We start from the raw sequence: 20,853 nt of genomic DNA on the forward strand, positions 1-20,853 counted from the left end.
ACTTGCATTATTATTATTATTATGTTTTACCAAATCAATAAGTCTTGGTTTACTGGTTTATTTATGGTAACTATTTTTAAAATTATTACTCTTATCAAACACGTACACACGATTAGCTTCAGCTTCAAGACCATAATTGATTCTGTTAATATGTATTTCACTATATGTCCGAACCCGATCTTAAACCCAGTTTACCACTTTTGTGGTAAAATGAAATGGGTTTGTTAGGTTCGTATTTTAGACTTAACGACCCAAATAACTCATTTTCCCATGAAGCCTTGCGAACTTTACGTCGTTGTGCGTCAACTCCCCAGTCCCCCCTCCCCCTCCCCATCATCACTGTTCTACAGAGGAAGAAAGGGGGAGACGGGTAACCTACAGTGAACGTTGTAAGTGTAGTTTTTATTTATATAGTATATTAAAATACACAGACACAGCTTAAATATCTGCCGGCGTGGCTGCTAATAACGTCCGACCTAGCCCCGGCTTTAGTTTAAATAAATATGAGCGGCAGCGGGCGGCCCAGGACCAGCTCATTCGCTGAGCCTCCCGGAGGTCCCGGATCTGCTGCGGCCGGTGCCGGATCAGGGGTAGCCGGCGGAAGCTCGACAGGAAAGTCCGGGGGTTCGCAAGCCAGTGGAGGCAGCTCGACGGGCTTTGGGAATTTGAAGCTACCTAGTAAGTATTATGTTATATTTTTACTACGTGCCCAGTTTACACGTTATGGCGAAGACTTGGACTGGTGGTTATTTTTTTAAAGAAACGTGTCGGGAATTATTTAATGCCGTGGAGCTAAATCTGTTAGCTGGTTAGCTTTGTAGCCAACGCTAGCTGTGTTTTTCATTAAAGGAGCCTTGCGATCGAGGGCTTTTATCGACTTGCTAACATTGTAGTTAGCTGTGAAGGGAAGCTTAGAACTAAGCCGCTGATATTTCGACTTTAACTAACGTCATGTCATATTTTTAATAACGATCAGTTGTTATTAGTGCATTGTAACCCAACAATAGCGTTGTTTTAAGCATATACGCTAATATATTGGTCATTAATATCAGATATAATAGTTAGCGGTCTTGCTAACATATTGAAAACCATCTTATATAGGTTATTAATCGTTGTTCTCGGTCGTGTCTGATCTTGTGCTGATGTTTTGCCACACACTGGTAACGAGTAAGCGGATACCTTTTGTGGTAACTTGAATGCATGGAGATAATCGTCAGCGAAAATCTCACAATACTGAGTTTCAATCAGCTGTTACGTTTGCTCATTAACCAGCAAATATTGACCCTGTCTTATCTAAGTGCTCCTTCTGGATGCCTACACTTTAGCAAACAGGGGCTCATCTATGCATGGATTTAGACAGTTACTTTAGAAAAATAACCCCACTTCAGGTCATCTTTAAAATCTTCTGGCTTAGTGTGGGGTATATGAACTGTGTACTTTTTTGCTTGGAGTTGGAACATAGTCACTGTCTTCACCATTTTGCCAACATTTCTGGTGCTCTGGACATCCTGGTTTGCCAGCAGGAGTTTCTTCCAGGTAGTCATCCAGGTGTGATGACAGGAACTTGGAAAATGCTCATGTTGCAGTTGGCTAAAACTAAAGTGTGCAGACGGATAAAACGAAAGAGGCAGAAAAGAATAACATCACATCTCATGTGTTAAATTTTGAGTGTAAGCAGTTACCTATAATTACAGCAGATGAAACGGAGGGAGGGCAAAGAAAAATTTCCTTATAGCAAGTCTTCATCCATTTAACAATGAGCACAACTGCAGATAACTTCTTCTTTTGCATCCCTTGCCTTCTTATTTGGCACAGTTTAATGAATTTCCCCTCAGGGGTTTTTCCTGGCTCAAGTTGAGCCTTTGGGGGTGGGAGACTGACTACACACAAACACGACTGGTCTGCCTATAGTTAAGAAATTTATAAATGTTCCTAATACTTTTGAGCATTTTATTAATATACATAGATTTAAGATTGAGTTAATTAAGCTCCCATTTTAAAAATAAGACATTATGACTATTGCAAAAAACAATAATCATGATTGTTTTGTTCAATAATTCTGATCTCAGTGACACAAGTATTCATAAACTTTACAAACATGTGGTAGCTAAATCTTTTTCCTAAACTTTAATTATAGCTTTGTTCAAATGAAGAAAAATATATTCAAGGGATAAAAGGTGGTGAACATAATGAAAGATGCAGTGTCACCTGACACTAGACCCAGATTAGCAGGGGGTTTTGACCATAAACCCCCGTCTTGCTAGTAAGCAGCCTCAGTGGAGTTAATGAAAGTCCCAGGCAGCAGTAGGCTCACAGGAGAATGGGTGGCCAGGCAGTGAATGACAGAAAGTCGACAGCCAGTGAACGCCTCGGTTGCACGCCACCAAAAGCAGACTGGATGAGAGAGCCTGTGAGGGCCAGACACAAAGACCGTTACCATTAAGGTTCCTTCGTAGGTTCACCCATGTGGATTTTACAGCTTTTACTTCTTCTAGATGCTCATCAAAGGCTGTCTTTATATGATCTTGGCTGAAGTGAACTATGACTGAGTTTGTGCTTTTTGAGAGACAAGTGAAAACACACTGTACTAAAAGAAAGGGGTTTGTCTGTAATGCAAGATAAAGCAAAATCCCTGTAGCAAAAATGAATTTTAACAAGTAATAATTTTATCATGAACATCTTGTTTTCATAACTGCTGGAAGTTAATATTGTAATCACTACCTGGACCTCATAGAAACCCAACCCAGTGTAATGTTTAAACTACATGGACTCTAAGCTCGCTCACCATCTCCATGTTTTTGTCTTTCATCCAAACTTAACCCTGGCTCAGTTCACACCCAAATGTACTGTGGATAACCAAGAAAACTCCAGGTTCAATTGTTAATGTAAAACGGAGGGGAAAAAAACAGATTTTCCTTAAGTAATAATTTAAAAGCATATTATAATTTACTATTCTTAGATAACTTTTCATTTTCCAAATCTGGATTATAGTTTTTCAGAAAGATTTCTTAAAATAAGCTGTCAGAAAGTAAATATGTGCCACTTGCTGTATTGTTTGATAAAGGGGATCACTGAGCATGTTATCAGGGAGAGGCAGATCATCAGTTTCACAAATTTGGGGAACACAGAGGGTGGGTATCTGACCTTGGAGAGAAGTGCAGGAAAGCAGAAGAGCGTTTTTTGACGCTCTGCAACTGATCCGGATGCTTTTTTTACAGACCATACATCCAGTTTACAGTCATTTGATCAACATCTTTTGTTTTTTAGTCCAGCAGTCAGGGAACGTTTGCTCTCGATTAGTAAGGAGCATTAACAGACTGCAGTTATATCACTGCTTATAACCCCTTTTCAGTTGTATAACCTTAAAAAAAGTCAATCAGAAGCACTAATTGACCACTGAAAAACACTTTGTGATGACTGATGCCAGAGGTAACAGAGCCCAGCTGCAACTGAAGGGAAAAAACTAAAATGTGCGAAATTAATTAGATCTAATCTAAACACAAATAGACAAAGACATGAGCAAATAAATAAGAACACCAAACTGATTGAGGACTCAGTACCAGTTTTCATTACACGCACAGCCGTTTTTAATAGTGTAACAGTCACATTTTTGTTCCTACCAAAAAAGCCTAGTGCCTAAGGTAGAATCACTGTTTTCTATTTGTGTCTGTTGCTAATGTTGAATTCTTAGTTGGACAAGAACCTCAAAATATACCTCTCTGTTATAAAGTGCCTGTTTTTTAGAATAATTGAGCTATTTTCCCAAACACTCTCTCTCTCACACACAGACACGTTCATAATTAGTGATATAACATACTGTCAGGAGAGGAAATGGAGTGATGTCAGTCCAGCCACACCAACCTCATTAAGCAAACTGGTATCATCAAGACATGACAAATCCACATTAACAACATTGTTCATCTGTGATATTATGAAGTTCAGTGTTTCAGCAGCTCTGAGTCAGCACTGAACTCCACAGCATCTCTGGGTGTAACCCATTGCTCATGGTTTCCACCCAGTGTGGTATACAGACTTCAAATATAGCAGTAGTAGAGCTCTGTGTTAGGTTATTACTGAGCACTGACAGATATCTTTTTCCATTTACAATACTATACACATACCTTGACTTCATTTATCTGATCAGACGGAGAGTACTGATCTAATAGTATTTTTCTATGTGGAAGAGAAGGAATTATGCTTGTGTGCGACATCAGGTTCAACATAAACAGCATTCTTTGTAAAATAAAGTGTTACAAATCAATAGATCCAAGAATATAATTTTACTTGATTTGTGTTGGTGGAATAATAGAGGATGATATCAATCAATAAAAATTAAGTGGGTTTTTTGGCATTATTCATGTAGTTTATTTTCTCCTAAAACAAACAAGGACTCTACGACTGAACATAACGAGTGAGAGAGAAGTTAAACCATCAGCTCATCTGAGCTTTTCAGCCGCGTTGACGTTTAGTGGGGAAAAAAAAGGCTCAAGCATAAAACAGAAATCTGGAGCTGTTACAGGTGTTAAACACCTTTAAAGTGCTGCTGCGGTCACGTGGTGAAGTAAACAGAACAGTATAGCAGATTCCAGATTTTTGAGTCAGTATCGGACTGATATCTGATGTGTCAGAAATGGGAAATGGAGAGAAGCATTTCTGGCTGTGCCACATTCAGTTTGAAAGCCATCATGGTTGTACTGTGTAGTTTTCTGATGAGTAAAACCTGTACTGTATATAGTATGATTAGCATCGTTCAGGAAAATGTAAAGATGAGTGGATTAAAGGGACCTGTAGCTTTGGTGCGATTTCTTTCTGCCACTTACACGCTTATGGAGGGTGCTAATAAACCACTAATGATCAAGTAGTAGCAACCGCAAATTATTTTATCAAGTTAAGTGTGTGCTTGAGCTTTTTTACACTTACAAACAAGCTCAAAGGTAATTGCTTATTAAGTGGGGGTGTGATCAGAGTCACTTTGCTCGTCCCTTTGCTCTTATTAGAAACCAAAGCTCTTCACTGGCAGAGGAGCAGACTGCTCATCTTTGTATTCATTATTCAACACCCTATCATGCCACAGCTGCTCCATATTTAATGTGCACCCCTGTGACTTAACTTTTTTTCTTTCTTTTTTTAAGGGTGTAAAAATGATGCTAAAATAAAACACAAAGGGGCAATGTAATGTGCAGCTGTACAGCAGTGCGCAGACACCACACCGCGACTGATCTCAAAGCTGAATATTTCCTGCTGACTCGAGGGTAGAGATCAGATCTAGGCCAATCATGTGGATATGCTGCTGGCTTCTATTTACTGTTAACCTTGAAAAAGTTTTGACTGGAAACTTTTAGAAATGGGCAAGTATCATTTTTGCCTTTGGTCAGCACTGATCATTCAGAGGTGGTAATCTATCTGACTAAATGATTGTTGTCTAAGCATGTGCCAGAAGGGCAGCTGATGAAGCCAAATCACTTAGGCTAGTCAGGAGAAATAAAATGTTTCGTTGTCTGATTCCATTTTGTAACTCAAAGACATAGCAGAGATCAGGAGGGGTCCTGTTGAGACAGGCGAAGTGAGCAAGCCCAGGAAATGGAAGCACCTCTGGGTGTGCTACTGTCCATGCAATGTTATCACAGGCTCTGACAAGCCTTTTGGCAATGGGCTTCTTCTCTGCTCTTCATCCCCTCCCAGTGTCGTTGCTTCTGGTGCCCATTTGTCAAATAATTCTTGAACCAACACTTGCACAGTCATAAAACTCTGAGCAGCTACTTGACCCTAACTAGAAGTGTCAGATACTGTTGGGTCTTAAGCTTCTCACTTTGCCTGATTTCCACAAGGTCGAACATTAGCCTGACAATATCACTGCTCAACCGGTCGGGAACACATACAGTCCAGTTTGATCTAAAGTGGGAAGGTCTAGTAAACTATAAACCTTAATAATAGCCTTAATAATTTTAATGTACAAAGGTAAGCATTCATATTTAATAACTATCCATTAGTAGGACTCATTATGAATGGACTGCAATGTCTTAAAATAAATACAATATGCCCCATCTGTACCTGCAGACATCCTGTAGTACAGGAACCCCTGGGCCATGGACCAGTACCGGTCCGTGAGTCGTTTGGTACCGGGCCGCGAGAGTTGAGGCTCGGGTGTGAAATTTATGCTTTTCACGGTTTTTATCGTTAACTCGGTTTCCCTGGGTCTTTTCCCGTGTTGTAGTTGTGTGTCTTATTTTGAAAGAAATATTTACGCATTACCATAGCGACCAGAGAGCATTAAGGGGCAGAGAGGAGGCCGTTACTCTCTATGTTGTTGGCGCATTTCAGGAGGACGCTGCTAATAAAGTTACACAATTACACAGTGAATTCACATTTATTATTATATTTACAAAATACCACAGTTTTTGTCATGGTCGTATCATTTTATTTTGTTGTATTTATCTGTGACACTTTAAAGGCCGGTCTGTGAAAATATTGTCTGACATTAAACCGGTCCGTGGCGCAAAAAAGGTTGGGGACTGCTGCTGTAGTAGATTCGGGCAAGGGGCGGTTACTGCCCTTACAGGACAGCCTTTACAGTCGCAAACAGTCCGTAAACTTCTCTATTTCTTTATTTACTTTTTTATTTTAAATTGCATTAAATTTGAAGTTACATTTAGTAACTGCATAATGTTGAAGTTTATTAATAATTGCGTTAAATAATCAAGACTATATATTTTGCTAAGATCAAGCACATGCTGTTTTATTTTCATTGGAAACTATTCTGCTATTTTTTTTTCCAAGAGTCTCACAGCCCCACACACGTTTTACCAATCTAATGGCAGATAGTTATTAGCAAGTTCTTCTGTTTATTTGTTTCAGTGGTTTAAAGGTGGTTGGAAAAAAAACCTGTTGATGCTTTAAATTCTACCAGACGATGGTAATGTGGTTTTACACACACACACACACACAAAAAAGAGTTGCATAAACTGTGATTTTTACCATGTTGTTTTATCCTCATTAAATCTGCTTTTCTGTCAGACATATGCCTGTTATTTAAATATGGTATTGATCTAATTGAATCTGCAAAGCTGAAACTGTGATTGATACTTCCATATTCAGTTTGGTGCACAGTTCCCAACCTGACTGTCCTGCTTTAGCCAGATTGTGTAGGTAAAGCAGCAGCTACAGGGAAATTACAGGGAATTACTACAGGGAATTCATTATATTGGTTAATGTATTCAGTAATTAGTAAATTTGGCTTTTAGCTGTAATATTTTTTGGAAAACCTGTTTTGGCCTCAGGTTTCAGGTATGTGTGACAAGAACGGATTAATCATTGATAGCAGTGTTGAATAAATAGATCATTTTAATGCATGGGTCCAGTATGAAAAAGGTTTAGGCTGGTTTTCCTCAAAGTGTTGTGAGAAGACGTTCATTATCAGTCTGGATTGTGCCTGAGGAGGTGACACATGGGTCACAAGCCATTTAGAGAGGGGATGGTGGTGGAGGATTGTGCCACACGACTTGCATGTCTGGATGTTCGGTAAAAGGACTAGATGTTATTGTCCCTGATATTGCATTGCTTTAAATGGAGAGAATCTTGAGGGATGGCTGTTATGAGGAAAGGCAGCCCAGAAACTTTACCAGCAGCACACATCGTTGTTTGCCTCAACTTTCGGTCTTTTACCCAAGCTAATCTGCCATTTTTTGGGGATCAGAGATCTGATCTAGATTATCATATTAAGATTTGGAACAAATCGTCAGTAGTGGACCTTGGATTCATCGGGTGTTTTGGCCGTTATCACTAGACACCCTCATCCAAAGAGGCCCCGGAGTGTGTCACTGGTTTATGTTAAATTGTTATTTCTCTTCTTCTTTCTTCTGTTTAGTTTTCTAAGGTTTATTTTCTCCTATCTATTCGCTGCAACTGAGAAATAATACTTACGTCTTTAGCATTTATGGAGCCTCACAAGGGATAGAAAAGGTGATAGAGAGAAGTAAGACAAAAGGGACAAGATAGGAGAGAGCAGAGAGGAGAGCCGGAAGGGGGGTGCCCGATCTGGCTTCCCACACCTCCCCGCCGGATCGGGCTGTACGAAATAACAACAATGACAAAAAAATACTTTTTACATCATTTCTGATCTAATTTCAGTAGTATTATTTAAGCGTTAAGATGTGTAAGTGTCAGGTAAAGCCAAATGTCTGTTTAATAATTTCAGGATCTCTAACAAGTTTTTTTTTTTCCCCTTCTGTCATCCACAGGAGACAGTGGCAAAGTGACGACGGTGGTAGCCACACCCGGTCAGGGCCCTGATCGCCCACAGGAAGTGTCCTACACAGACATAAAGGTTATAGGAAATGGCTCGTTTGGAGTGGTCTACCAGGCTCGCCTCATCGACACCCAGGAGATGGTGGCAATTAAGAAAGTTCTCCAAGACAAGAGATTTAAGGTACGCTTAGACAGGCTTACCCGGACAGATAATTACAGTGAAGTAAATGCTGGTTTTTCACCTTGTGCAGTTCACTCACTTTTCCTTCGTGTCTCTCTTCTCCTTTTGCAGAATAGGGAGCTGCAAATTATGAGAAAATTGGACCACTGCAACATTGTCAGGCTACGTTACTTCTTCTACTCCAGTGGAGAGAAGGTGTGTTTGCACTGACCCGACATTTTACGTTGTATATTGTAGAAACTCAGTAGATGAAGCACTGTACTTCCACACCCTGGCATTTAATCTTGCATGCATCAGTGATGATTCATAGACATGTTTTGGACAAGCCGATCTTGGTCTTTGTTGTACAATGAATAGTTGAGTACTTGGAGTTGATGGGGTCCGAGCTCTCTATTTGAATCACTCAGATTATTGTGGTTGTAAAGAGAAATCACAGACTATGCTTGGCACGCTTTTTAAATCTCTGAAGACTTGAGCAAATAATACTTGAGCAGATGACTTTGTGACACACTGACTGGTGAATTAATCTTCCGATGCTATGGGAACAAATGTTTCAGTCCCTTAATTCCTCAGATCTGGATGCTTAAGTGATATTCTGTTCTTTTAGTTTTTAGCCAAATCTAGTGTAGAGTCACCATATGACTCAGTCTGCCTCTATCATGTCAAATCTGAAAGTAAAAAGTTAATAAATTAGCTCTTTGCTGGTGTGAATTCAGCATTTATAGTTTAATTTACTTTAGAAATATCTACAGCAGGAAAGCAGTAAACTGTGATCATACTCATAATTGTGCATTGGTTTTAGCATTTAAGTCAGCATCCCACATTGGCCCTCCTTGGGCACACTGAGTGCTGCAGGTACCACTGCTACAAAGAAAGAATTTAAAGTTGTTCCACAGTAACTAGCAGCTTTGACAGCATACAGATGGCTCTTATTTTAACCTCTTTTTAATTCATTGGCTTTGTGGCTAGTTGCAAGAAAACAGTGCTGGATGGTAGCAGCTGAAAAAAAGTCTCCCATGTTGAAGCTTGTTGAACAGGTGGTTGTGGGACTTTTATTGACTTTTTAGCGTCTAAGGTTTTGATTGTGACCACAGGGATTAGTGCTACTGCTTTTTCTTTTTTGTGGTGACTGCAGCTTCAGGTCAAAGTATGAAAGGGTTGTTGTCGGTACTGCTGTGTATTTTTTCGAGAAGGCCAGAGGCTCTCTGGGCTGAATCTCCTAAAAGTCTTTATTCACTCTGAAATACATTTTACAATCCACCTGCATCTATTTTTAGTCACAAATGCAAGTGACATTCTCACACTGTTGAGTCAACAACCAGCGTTGTCTTCATGCTGTGTTTGCAGTCCCACTAAGAAGAGCCTCTATATTTTTGCAGCCTCATATGCTGCTTTTAATTTGAAAATACGCCACTGATAGCAGGAAAACATTGCTCGTTGCTCAAGGTAGCTTTCGTCAGGTTGTTTCACAGGTAAACTTAACTGTCGTTGGTGGAAACACTGTCATTGGGACAATGACGGTCAATCACTTTGTCCAACATACTTATTACTAGCCCTGGGCCATTGGCTGTATTGACTTCTGCTGAAGTGTATCCCCACTGTCTGGTTGTATCAGCTATATCTTTTTGGTTTTTTACACCCCATGCACAATACACTGTTTCATTACATTCATTTGATCTGGTTTCACTTTTGGGACTTGATTTGAAGCGGTTAATTTTCCTCCAGTAATCACACAATCCTCTTTGCTTTTGTTCCTCTTTACCAGAAAGATGAGGTGTATTTGAATCTGGTGCTGGATTACGTCCCCGAGACGGTGTACAGGGTGGCTCGGCACTTCAATAAGGCCAAGACCACCATACCCATCATCTATGTTAAGGTGGGTAGAAGCACACACACACACACACACTGCTGCTCACATGAGCATTTCCCTGTCACTGCTATCACCATGCCACTGTACACATTGAAAAGTGAGTGGTTTATTTATTACTGCCATGTTTAAATCTTGTATATTTTATTTATTAAAAAGGGCGTTATAACCATAGAGACATATTGTGAGGTCTGTTTGTGAACGCAGACACACTTGTGTGAAATGGCAGAGGTTATGTTTTCACACTAGTCTGTTTATCTTCAAATAGCTGAGTTTTTACTGAGTATCGTTGTCAACCAAGCGGAAGTTTGTAAACAAGGGGATGTTAGAGTTTCAAATTGATACCATGGATGCATCTATTAAAAATCTCTGACAAGTATAAATCCTGGAGACCTTGAATTCAAGGTCAGTGGTAAAGTTTTCGGAAAATCTTGTGAACACGAGAATGAGTGGACGTAAGTTTTTCAAAATCTCAGACAAATTAGAATCCTGGCGACCTTAATACCTCAAGTTTTTGAAAATTTTTAAGGATTTTAAAATTTAAGCCATTGGTGCATTTACCGGGAGGCTGAGGGGTATCACTGGTAGCCACCATTAGTTTTTGAAAATGGCAACCCCCCAAAACAGGTGCTAATGTGTCGTCCTTTAAATGTGGAAATTATGTCATTAATACAGGATTTTAACTGTTTCACACTTTTCCAAGTGCAACTGAAATTTGTAGCATCACCAAATGAAGTCTGTTTTACCTGAGAAGCTGGGCAGATACCTTTGTTTTGTTTTTTACTGTAGTACTGTAAATAGTTTAGTTCTTTAGTTCTGCAACACACACACAAATATAGAATTTTTTTCACTTTGTACTAAATCACTGATTTCTATGCTAAGTGTTACTGTGCATTTTTTAGAACGAAATATGTCATTCTTAGGATCTCAAAGTTGAGTTACATCTACTATTTTGGAAGTTTAAAAAAAAAATCTGTTGGAAACTGGGAGTAAATTTTAGTTCAGTAATTGCTTGTGGATGTAATAAACACAGGCAGCTCACCGTTTCAGGATTATGAAAGCAGAAAAGGGGAAGGATGGTCCCAAGGGAATTGATTTGTTTGCAGTCTCCTTGGCTGTCTGTTTCGGGTGCTCATTTTGGAGAGTGTTTGTGTGCTTACTGTGTGCGAAGCAGCAGAGGACATTATAGCTGTCTCATGGCCCATTTCCCTACCTCAGCCTGCTGCTCCCCTGTGCCTTTGAGATGCATACTGATCCCTGTCACTCTTTCTTTTTTTTTCTCTAACCATCTATCACTGTATGCAGGGTCTTTCCACCCCTCCATGTCCCCCTTGGTGTCATGTTCGCCATTGCATCTCCTCCTCTTACCTCTCTCTGCCCCCCTTTTAACTATCATCTCTTATCCCTCAGTCATCTTGTCTGCAGTCATTTTATAATCTGGCCAGCCTGCTGTCAGTGCATCATGTGGGCAATAATGATGATAATGGAGATGATGACGAATTAAGATGCTTACTGTCTGTGTGTCACAGGCACATTTAATGGGCGCACACTTAACTGTGTGGTGAATTTCTCATTCCATAACAACATCATTGACCTTGGGTGTGTAGGCAGATGCCAAATAGGAGCTGGCCGAGGATCTTTAGGGAGCATTTTTCACCCTTGTGTTATTTTGGTATAGAAGCACACCGCCACAGGCTGCATGAGACAAACACACAGCTGCTTCTTTCGACAAACCCCTTTACATTGTGCCCAAAAACAGAATTGGGGCACACATTGATGTGACTAACATATGGTGAACATCTGTACAGAAGCAACTGTGCCTCCAGATTAAATCATTCATTTTACAAAAAGTTTAACAACATTTAATTTGCAGCACAATACACACCGCCCGGTCTCAGGGCACAACGTGAAATGCTGATGAGAAAGTGATCTATTTGTTTGGACACAATCTGTCCAGGTTTCTGTTTTTTTTTCCAACAGTCAGCACAATTATGAGACTAATGGGAAGTATGTTTCCTGTCTGAAGCACGCTTGTCATCCACGCTCATCAGCACAGATTTGTCTCCATGGCAACCAAGAAAACAAGCTTTGAACAAAGTGGCAACTGTCGTGTTTTAACCGAAACAATGACCTCTGTCTGAATCTGAGTAGTTTTTAAATGCATATAAACCTAACAAGCTGGTTAGCTATTGGCAATAAGTAACTTATTTAAAACAACATAATTGACGCATAAGCTTCTGCTTGTTGTAAGAAGTGAACTATGGTCTCTGGTGGAAGCGACACCATCACTAACCATCCACCACTATGTGGACTATTTCACCCTTTTAAATGTGGAAAGTAATCCTTTTGTGTACATGGAAATGAATCGGTAGATATGATGGGGTCATGTGAAAATCAAATATCACTACATTTAAAGTCATGGCTCTTTAGCAAGCTGCTGTGAAACTGTGTTGGTTCATCCTCACCTTAGTTTTTGGCTCATTCTGATCCTTTTAAATGCAGAGCATGCACTTAAAATTCCTCCGATTTTATAGCACATTATTTTTCTTCACCAAAGCCATTAAATTTCATGTGATACTGAGGTGTCCCGGATTGTCACAGTGATTCAAGCTTCAGTTTATTATTTAAAAGAATGTATGCAGTGAAAATAATTGGCTGCTCTTAAAATGTCTTAAAATGGGCCAAATTCGCTTTTCTCCAGATAGACAGGAATACTGTCTTCTCCTTTGTGGGATGAAATAACACACCTATAATAAAACATGGAATTGCAGTGTAAGTTCACTGTGAGAGAAGCTAATAATTCTTTTCTTTTTTTGTCGTCAGTCCTGCAGCAACAACTTGTTAAACTGAAAACAATGAATTATTTATTGATTATTTTTATTCATCTATAGATTTTCTTCCACTTCTTCAGTTCATATCTCATTTAATTTAATAAGTCATGCCTGTATTTTTTTAATTTCAAACTTATATATTGTCCTGAAAATAAATTGAATTGCATTTCATGTGGTCTTAAAAAAAGTTCTTAAAACATGAAAAATGAAAACGGTGCAGGAATCCTGATGGTGGCTCGGAGCTAGGATGTCTCCAGTGAGATATAAATGGCTTTTGTTCTTAAATTGCTCTTATTTTTGAGATTTGTGTTTGATTTTTGTCTGAGTTGTTAAACAGTGTTGGGCATCGTGCCAACCATCTCTGTCTCCTCCTCAGGTGTACATGTATCAGCTGTTCCGCAGTCTGGCCTATATCCATTCCCAGGGCGTGTGTCACAGAGACATAAAGCCTCAGAACCTCCTGGTGGACCCAGAGTCGGCCATCCTCAAACTCTGTGACTTTGGCAGGTCAGTAACATTTCCCGCCTGCAGGCAGATCTGTCTGTCTGCATTTTTCATTTTTGCATTGTAGTGACCATTTCTGTCTCATTGTGGATATTTAGTTTGCTGTCTGTTTGTGTAGCGCTCTTTCTCCGGCTCCACTTTCCCTGTGTGGATCACTCATGCCTTTTTTATGTCTGGGTTGCTTGCATGCTACTGTTTGGTGAAAACAAACACACTGACAAATCCAAGGTTCACACAGACTGCGAGTCTCATCCTGAACTGTCTGTTTTCTGAATCCTCCAGTGCAAAGCAACTAGTTCGAGGGGAGCCGAATGTTTCCTATATTTGCTCGCGGTACTATCGTGCCCCAGAGCTCATATTTGGTGCCACCGACTACACGTCCAATATTGACATCTGGTCAGCCGGCTGTGTGTTGGCCGAGCTGCTGCTGGGTCAGCCCATCTTCCCCGGAGACAGCGGTGTGGACCAGCTAGTAGAGATCATCAAGGTACAGTAAGAGTGCTGTAAACAGTGGTACAGCTGGGCAGTGTAATATTGTAAATGTAGAATTGTGTATAAAGGAACTGCATATTGAAGAAATATGGAGAAAAAAACATGCTTGGTCGAGGTCAGGGCTGCACAACATTTTATTTTTACTTGGTCCTTCAAAAGCAGCTCTGTCTTAGAAAATGTTGAATTTAATCTGCATTTAAAGTAATGCTCTGCTACCTCTCATTTTGTTGTGTTTAACAACTTAAATATTAAAATCATGCCTGAGTGAAGAAAATATAAATATGCACAGATGCACATTGTGAACAAACACAGAGCCGTATTCATGAATATGAAAACCTCAGATAATGATCTTTTCTGTTATGACCTGTGACTCTAAGTGCTTTTGGTTTAATACCACTCAACAAAGAAAAGACCAGGATCTTTTTCCTATTAGTATTACTATTTATGCATACATTTTTGTATATATACCGTGTTTCAAAGCACTTTTAGGTGTGTTCACTCAGGGTTGAAGTATGTGTCCATTATCCACACTTAGCTATCTGGGCTTCCCGGGTACACTGTACAATTTATTTATTTTTCATCCACCTCAGACAACAACTGGATCAATTTACTAGCAAACAATTCCCTTCCCTTCTTGTGTTTCCATACCATGATTATATTGCTGTTGTCCCCTTAGACTCTCTCGTCTCACTGTTGGACAGGCCCCAACGCAACCATATCGAGATGGGTTTATTTTAATGTTTAAAATCATTAGGTGTGTACCCATATTTGATGATAGCTGGTATTAAATTTGCAAAACACACCCTGAGGGCTAGAACCAGTCCAAAGATTATCTCGATACAGCTTGCAGCATCCTAAAAGAAAAGCAAAACAATCCATCAATAATTAATAAGAGGCAATATAATGCAAAGGAATCTCAAGGTTGTCTGCAAAGAGGCTTGACTGCCATTTAACTTGATACCAATGCAGTGTGTTTCATCTGTGACCTCTGCATTAGTGCATATCAGACAGTTTAAACTAATTTATATAATGTAATGTAAATTGATGTTAACATTTCACTCCTGTTTGGCAGGTTTTGGGGACACCAACAAGGGAGCAGATCCGGGAGATGAACCCTAACTACACAGAGTTTAAGTTCCCACAGATCAAAGCACACCCCTGGACAAAGGTATGCTCCCATTACTGGACAATATTGACGTTGAGAGGTTTACCTCTCTGAATGCAGTTACTGTTGCTCTTTAGAGGAAATGTCACACAAAACTGATTTTAATGAAATCCAAATTCATGCTAGCACTGATCATGGTTACATTTTCTATCTCCTATCAGGTGTTTAAGCCTCGTACCCCACCGGAGGCCATTTCCCTCTGCTCTCGACTGCTGGAATACACGCCGGTGACCCGGCTGTCTCCACTGGAGGCATGTGCGCACCCCTTCTTCGATGAGCTGCGCCAGCCGAACACCCGCCTCCCCAGCGGGCGAGAACTTCCGCCCCTATTCAACTTCAGTCCCGTTGGTCAGCATGTCCTCTTTTTGTTTTTTTCCTGCGGTCTGTTTCTTGCACAGATTATCAGCTGTTAATTATATTGTATCAGTGTCATTAATCATTTTTTCTTTTCCCTGTTCTCTCAGAGCTGTCTATCCAGCCCCAGTTGAACTCCACACTCATTCCTCCTCACGCTCGTGCACAGACATCGCCTGCATCACACGGTACGTTACTAAATGGGCTCTAAAAAAATTTTTTATTTTTTTTTTAAAGGCACTGGTGTCTGTAATTGTTAAAACTTGTGCTTCCTCTTTTCCCCTGCAGAGGGCAATGTGTCAGACAGTACCCCCCAGCCCAGCTCAGCACCTGGCTCCATCAACAACAGCACCTGAGCATTCATCCCTCTGTCATATTTTCTGTTTTGTCTTCCCCATGTTCTTTTTACTTTCCTCTGCTCCTCTCCCTCTCAACCTTCCTCCTGGCTCCAAACCCTTAAAATACAAGGAAAAAAACTAGATACACCCACGTAAACACTCAGCACTGCTATTTCCCCTGAATATTTAACCATTTTCAATAAAATGCAGCGCCTGCAGCTGTGGGTTGAGGACATTTAGGTAGTTGTGCTTGGGCCTATTTATAGGATGCAGGCCCAAGTCCAGGTTGGCTGCTGTCTGACCTCTTAGAATAAGAACTTTCTCATCAGTCGGGTAGGATGTTTAGGAGATGAGGAGGGGGCTTGTATATATTATGTGGATTATCTGTAATATAATCAACAGTTGGCTTTTATCCCTTTTTTTCTTTTTTAGTTCATTTTATTTGAATTTTATGTGTGGCCACAATGCCATTGATTGGGATCCTGATTGGCTAGTTAGTGCATAAGGCCCGACTGGTAGACAATCATCCTTTGTGGCGTCAAAAATGCCACACTTGTACTGTACAGCTAACTCTGTGGACTGTCTGTCGCTTTCCACTTAAGTTGTCAGTTCACAAAGCCCACTGGTGAACAGATTCACCAGAGGAATGATTTGAAACACAAAAAAAATCTCCCAGCGAATACAGTGTTGGCTCAAGATTGTCCGTGTCATTTTAGATAAGAGGTGGTTTTAGATTTTTATTACAGAGAAGAGCTCCCCAGCCCCTGTTTACCGTTTGTTTTCGAGTATTAGCTCCAGCACTGCCTTTTGCTTGAACGAGAGGGAGTTTTGTGCGAGCAGAGCGCACATCTTCAGTTTCTTCTGTATAAGCTCATGTCGTCATTTAAGCTGGAAACCAAGAGTTTCAAGTTAATTCTCAAGTGAGTATTGCACATCTCCAAAAGGGAGTAGAGGGAAGCAAATGTTGGTGGGGGGCTCTGGCTACATCTCAGAGTAGCCTCAGTGCCTCGCCGTGTTTTGAATTATGTTGCTGTTCATATCAGCCCGATTATGTTGAAGAATGCTGTTTTCGCCGCTCACACCGTCACTGGCGCCGCTTATTGTTTGTGCTGGAGGATGACTGTGAATTCATTTTATGTGTGTCGCCAGAGTGTTGAAACCATCTTCGCCCCTTCCCAAAGCAAGTCCACCTGCGATGCTCATATCATGTTCTCCGCGCCCTGCGGTGATGGTCGGGAATGATCCACGCAGTTGGCAGTCCTCTGTGGGCGTGGCCAGTTTCCTCTCTTCCAACACGCATGTTCAGCCCATGTCGACCACGCTGTCTTACTTCCACTAATATCAGTAATAATCTGACCAGAAATTATGCTCGAACCCCTGAAATCCAACAGCTTTTGGAGCCTCCCCCCTTCCATCCCTCCTCGTCGTCATCCCTCTGCCTTCAGCTTCCCCCTTTTCTTCTTCTGTTTTTCCCCGGCCCACTGCTAAACTTGTAAATATCAAGTACCTTTTATTTTATTTTGTTATTTTTTTTTTGTTTTGTTATTATTGTTATTATATTGTTGTTCCTGTAATTTTTTTTTCTCCTCTAGTAGACCGGCGCAGCAGCGTCCGGGTGATTATCCTCAGTCGCAGTCTGTAAATACGATTTCATTTCAGTCCCTGGTTCACGAGGGGAAAACAGAACAAAACGTTTCATTTTTATTCTCTCTCCCTCCACTTCTCTCTTCAGAACGGCCCCTTTTCCCCCATAAATGTTGTCATAACTGTTTTATTTATTGTGTTGTGGGGGTTTTTTGTTTTTTTTGATGGGTGGGTAAAATTGAGGGATTCATTTTTTTTTTGTTTTGTTTTGTTTTGTTTGCTTTTTTTAATTCCACATTTTAGTCTAGCAATTTCACATGCAAAATAATTTCACATCCAAGATACTGTACTCGGATCCAGATGTTGGAGCGCGCTGTCCAATCCGTGGTCTCGTATGAATGCAGGTGCACTTGCTCGCCAACAGGTGGAACTCCAGTTTTCCATTAAACTTCAATGTGAAGGGAATGTTACAAGCCTCTGGATCTGTGGGGTCGTGGTGTTGGGAGGGAGCACGGGTCACTGTGTATGCATGTGTGTGTGTGTGTGTGCGTGAGTGTGTATGTGTGTGTGAGTCTGGAGGAAAGGGGGGAAATTAATTTGTCCATTGGCATTTATCATCTCCTTTGTCTGACTCACCTGTTTTTTCATTTCTCTGTGCGTTGTGTGACTGTAACGGGCTCGGCCTGTTAGTACGCTGTGCATGCTTCACAGATGGTTGGTTTCTCGAGCACAGCAGCAGGGAATGTATGTGTGTTTGTATGCGTGCTGGCAGACCGTGGACATTATTACCTGTATTTTTCCTAAATGAAAAACTGGCTAAATGTGCTGTTTTAATATCTGTTTTTCCCCGTTCGGATCTGTCACACTCTGTTGTGACCCTGCTCTTTAAACCACCCCCCTTGTCCAAGGGTGGAATATACTAGATGGGAACAGAACAGTTGGATAAAGGAGATGATGATGATAATGAGAGAGGGATGGGGGGAGAGAGACAGTTTTTGTTTGTTGGTATAAATAATTAAACTCATTAATAAAGTGATGAAACTGTACCTGTGTCATGACTGAGTTATAATGGGTAGCTGAGTTGTATGTGGAGGATAGAGGACATACTGGCATTACTATACAGTTTACAATGCTGTGAAATTTACTTAATAATTTTAAAAAAAATGATTGTCAAAGTGCAACACTAAACACAATATTAACAGACATACAGACTTTAAAGGGGAACTGTTGTCCAACTCTATATATTTTCATTCTTTCATCATGCCACAATATACACTTTATTTATCTTATGCCGATCCTTGGCTCAACCCCACAGTTCATCCACTGTAGCTTCTCTCCCTTTAAATCGTCCTCCCATATTGGAAAAAAAAAATCATAAACGTACAGCTAGAGCACACAGAAGCAGTGGATCACAGAGGCTCTCGGGATCAGAGGATGCTTTCTTTGCTTTTTGTTGTCTGTTTAAGGAAGTTTAAACATAAGATGGCAAATCCTTCACTGAATGCAGGAGTCACAGTTACAAGAATTAAAAGACATGCAGAACATGTGAAATTATGCCAGTGTTTTGTCCATTTCACAGTTATGAGCTACGTAAGAGAGTTGGGGGGGGGGAATCTAACACAGAATCACGACCAGAAAGTGAGCGGTCATCGAAATGAGGTAAAAATTAGAGCTTTCATATGAAATGACTTTAATCATTCATTTATGCTACATAGTGATATGAACCTTGAAATCTGAGTCAAAATGCACTTTTGAAGTTTCTCCACTGTATTATATATCCCATGATATCAGTGCTTGAAGCTGGTTATAGAAAAATCAGCAGGAAAAAAAACAAGATTTAGACTTAAGGTCGTGTGTGAAGTTTTTCAAGAATGTTTAACACAATGAATCGCAGCCAGAAGGTGAGATTTGTAAGGCTCAGAACTGCTGAGGACCAAAGTTCAGTCCACCTAGGTGTACTTTGAAGGGCCTCTAACTTGAATAATGTTGACAGTATGCAGGTAGGGAAAGTAAGTAATTATTAAAAATAAATAAAAATCAGCTCATTCTGAGGTTCTTGGAAATATTTTTCAAATTTGTTTGATCTGCAATTAGACACCAAAACTTAAGAGGTCTTTAAAGTGTGTAATTTTTTTGATAAACCAACATTTAAAGGCTGGGAAGGTCCAGGATGCTTTTTTTCCCCCGTATCTGAGGTTCAGTGTGTTTTCAAAGTGTTCCTTAATGTTTTATAGTTTGCAGCAGCAAAAAAACCAAAAAAATGTATTTATCTATATGGAAGCTTGTTTCTGCCACTGGGACAAGAAATTCAGCTTACCTCAAAAGTTTGACTTAAAAACTCAAAAAAGAATTTTGACTTAGTACAAGTTAAAAAAAAAGAAAAGAAAAAAAGCTTCCGTATTATTCAGTCTCATTATCTGAATGGCAATCTACAGTAAGCTCTGAGAGGGTGATTTACTGATTTACAGCAGCTCAGATAATCTGATCCAGGTCTCCTGATTGGGCCACACTATTGATTTAAAACCAGAGCTGATCACACTTTTCAGGCTGTAGCTCTTAAACTTTGGAACAACCTTCCTCAGCCTATCAGGTCCCATGACTAATTTATTTTAAATGACTGTTTGTATAGGTCAGCTTTCCCTTATTCTTTCCCCCATATTTAGGGGGTCATATTTTACATGTGTTGGAATGAATGTGCAGCTTCATGGTTGATTATGTGTAGGAAGGTCTATACTTATCTTTGATGTGTGGCTTTGAAGCTTTCTAACTCTGTGTTCTGATAAGTACCAAACAGAGCTGAAGACTCAAAATACTAAATAATAACTGAAAATAAAAACTGAGAACAGAGAACCGCCAATAATGAACAAGAACTCCAACTCAAAACGCCGGGACCAGTCAGTGATCGTGACAGCTTCAACAGGTTTGTCCTACAGTTAGTTCATTTTCATTTAACTTTAATACAGATGATGTGGATCTGAACTGAATGTAAGGCAGAACATATTTAATGCATTTTGATGTGTAATTCTTATAAAGTTGCTCCTCAGGTGTGAGTCTCTGGATTTTGCTTTGTGTGAAACCTTTTTAATGAAAGGATTAATGAAATCAAGCCCTGCAGCAGAGTCAGTGTGGATCAGCGAACTCTGGAAAGGATCATTTGAATAATGAAGAAATCAGAACTGTTGTTATGGAAACCATGCTATCGCAAATGTCACTGAAAATGTTTTTGACCTTGACTGATGAAACCTGCTCCTCTGGCTGTATCACACGCATGAACGAGGGGTTTCTGGGATGGC

General features: G+C 40.1%; 1 protein-coding gene across 1 annotated transcript; it reads left to right on the plus strand.

Moving 5' to 3' along the window:
* Window positions 1-304: 304 nt before the first annotated feature.
* gsk3ab (glycogen synthase kinase 3 alpha b) lies at window positions 305-18,606 on the plus strand. Its single transcript, XM_003450601.5, has 10 exons — window positions 305-678; window positions 8,238-8,425; window positions 8,537-8,620; window positions 10,191-10,301; window positions 13,500-13,630; window positions 13,910-14,114; window positions 15,192-15,287; window positions 15,446-15,632; window positions 15,749-15,826; window positions 15,927-18,606. Exons 1-10 carry the CDS (start codon window positions 504-506, stop codon window positions 15,992-15,994), a joined length of 1,323 nt encoding a protein of 440 aa, XP_003450649.1. The 5' UTR covers window positions 305-503; the 3' UTR covers window positions 15,995-18,606.
* The last annotated feature ends 2,247 nt before the right edge of the window (window positions 18,607-20,853 follow it).

The sequence above is a fragment of the Oreochromis niloticus genome, linkage group LG11 (genome assembly GCF_001858045.2).
Source record: "Oreochromis niloticus isolate F11D_XX linkage group LG11, O_niloticus_UMD_NMBU, whole genome shotgun sequence".
NCBI lineage: Eukaryota > Metazoa > Chordata > Actinopteri > Cichliformes > Cichlidae > Oreochromis > Oreochromis niloticus.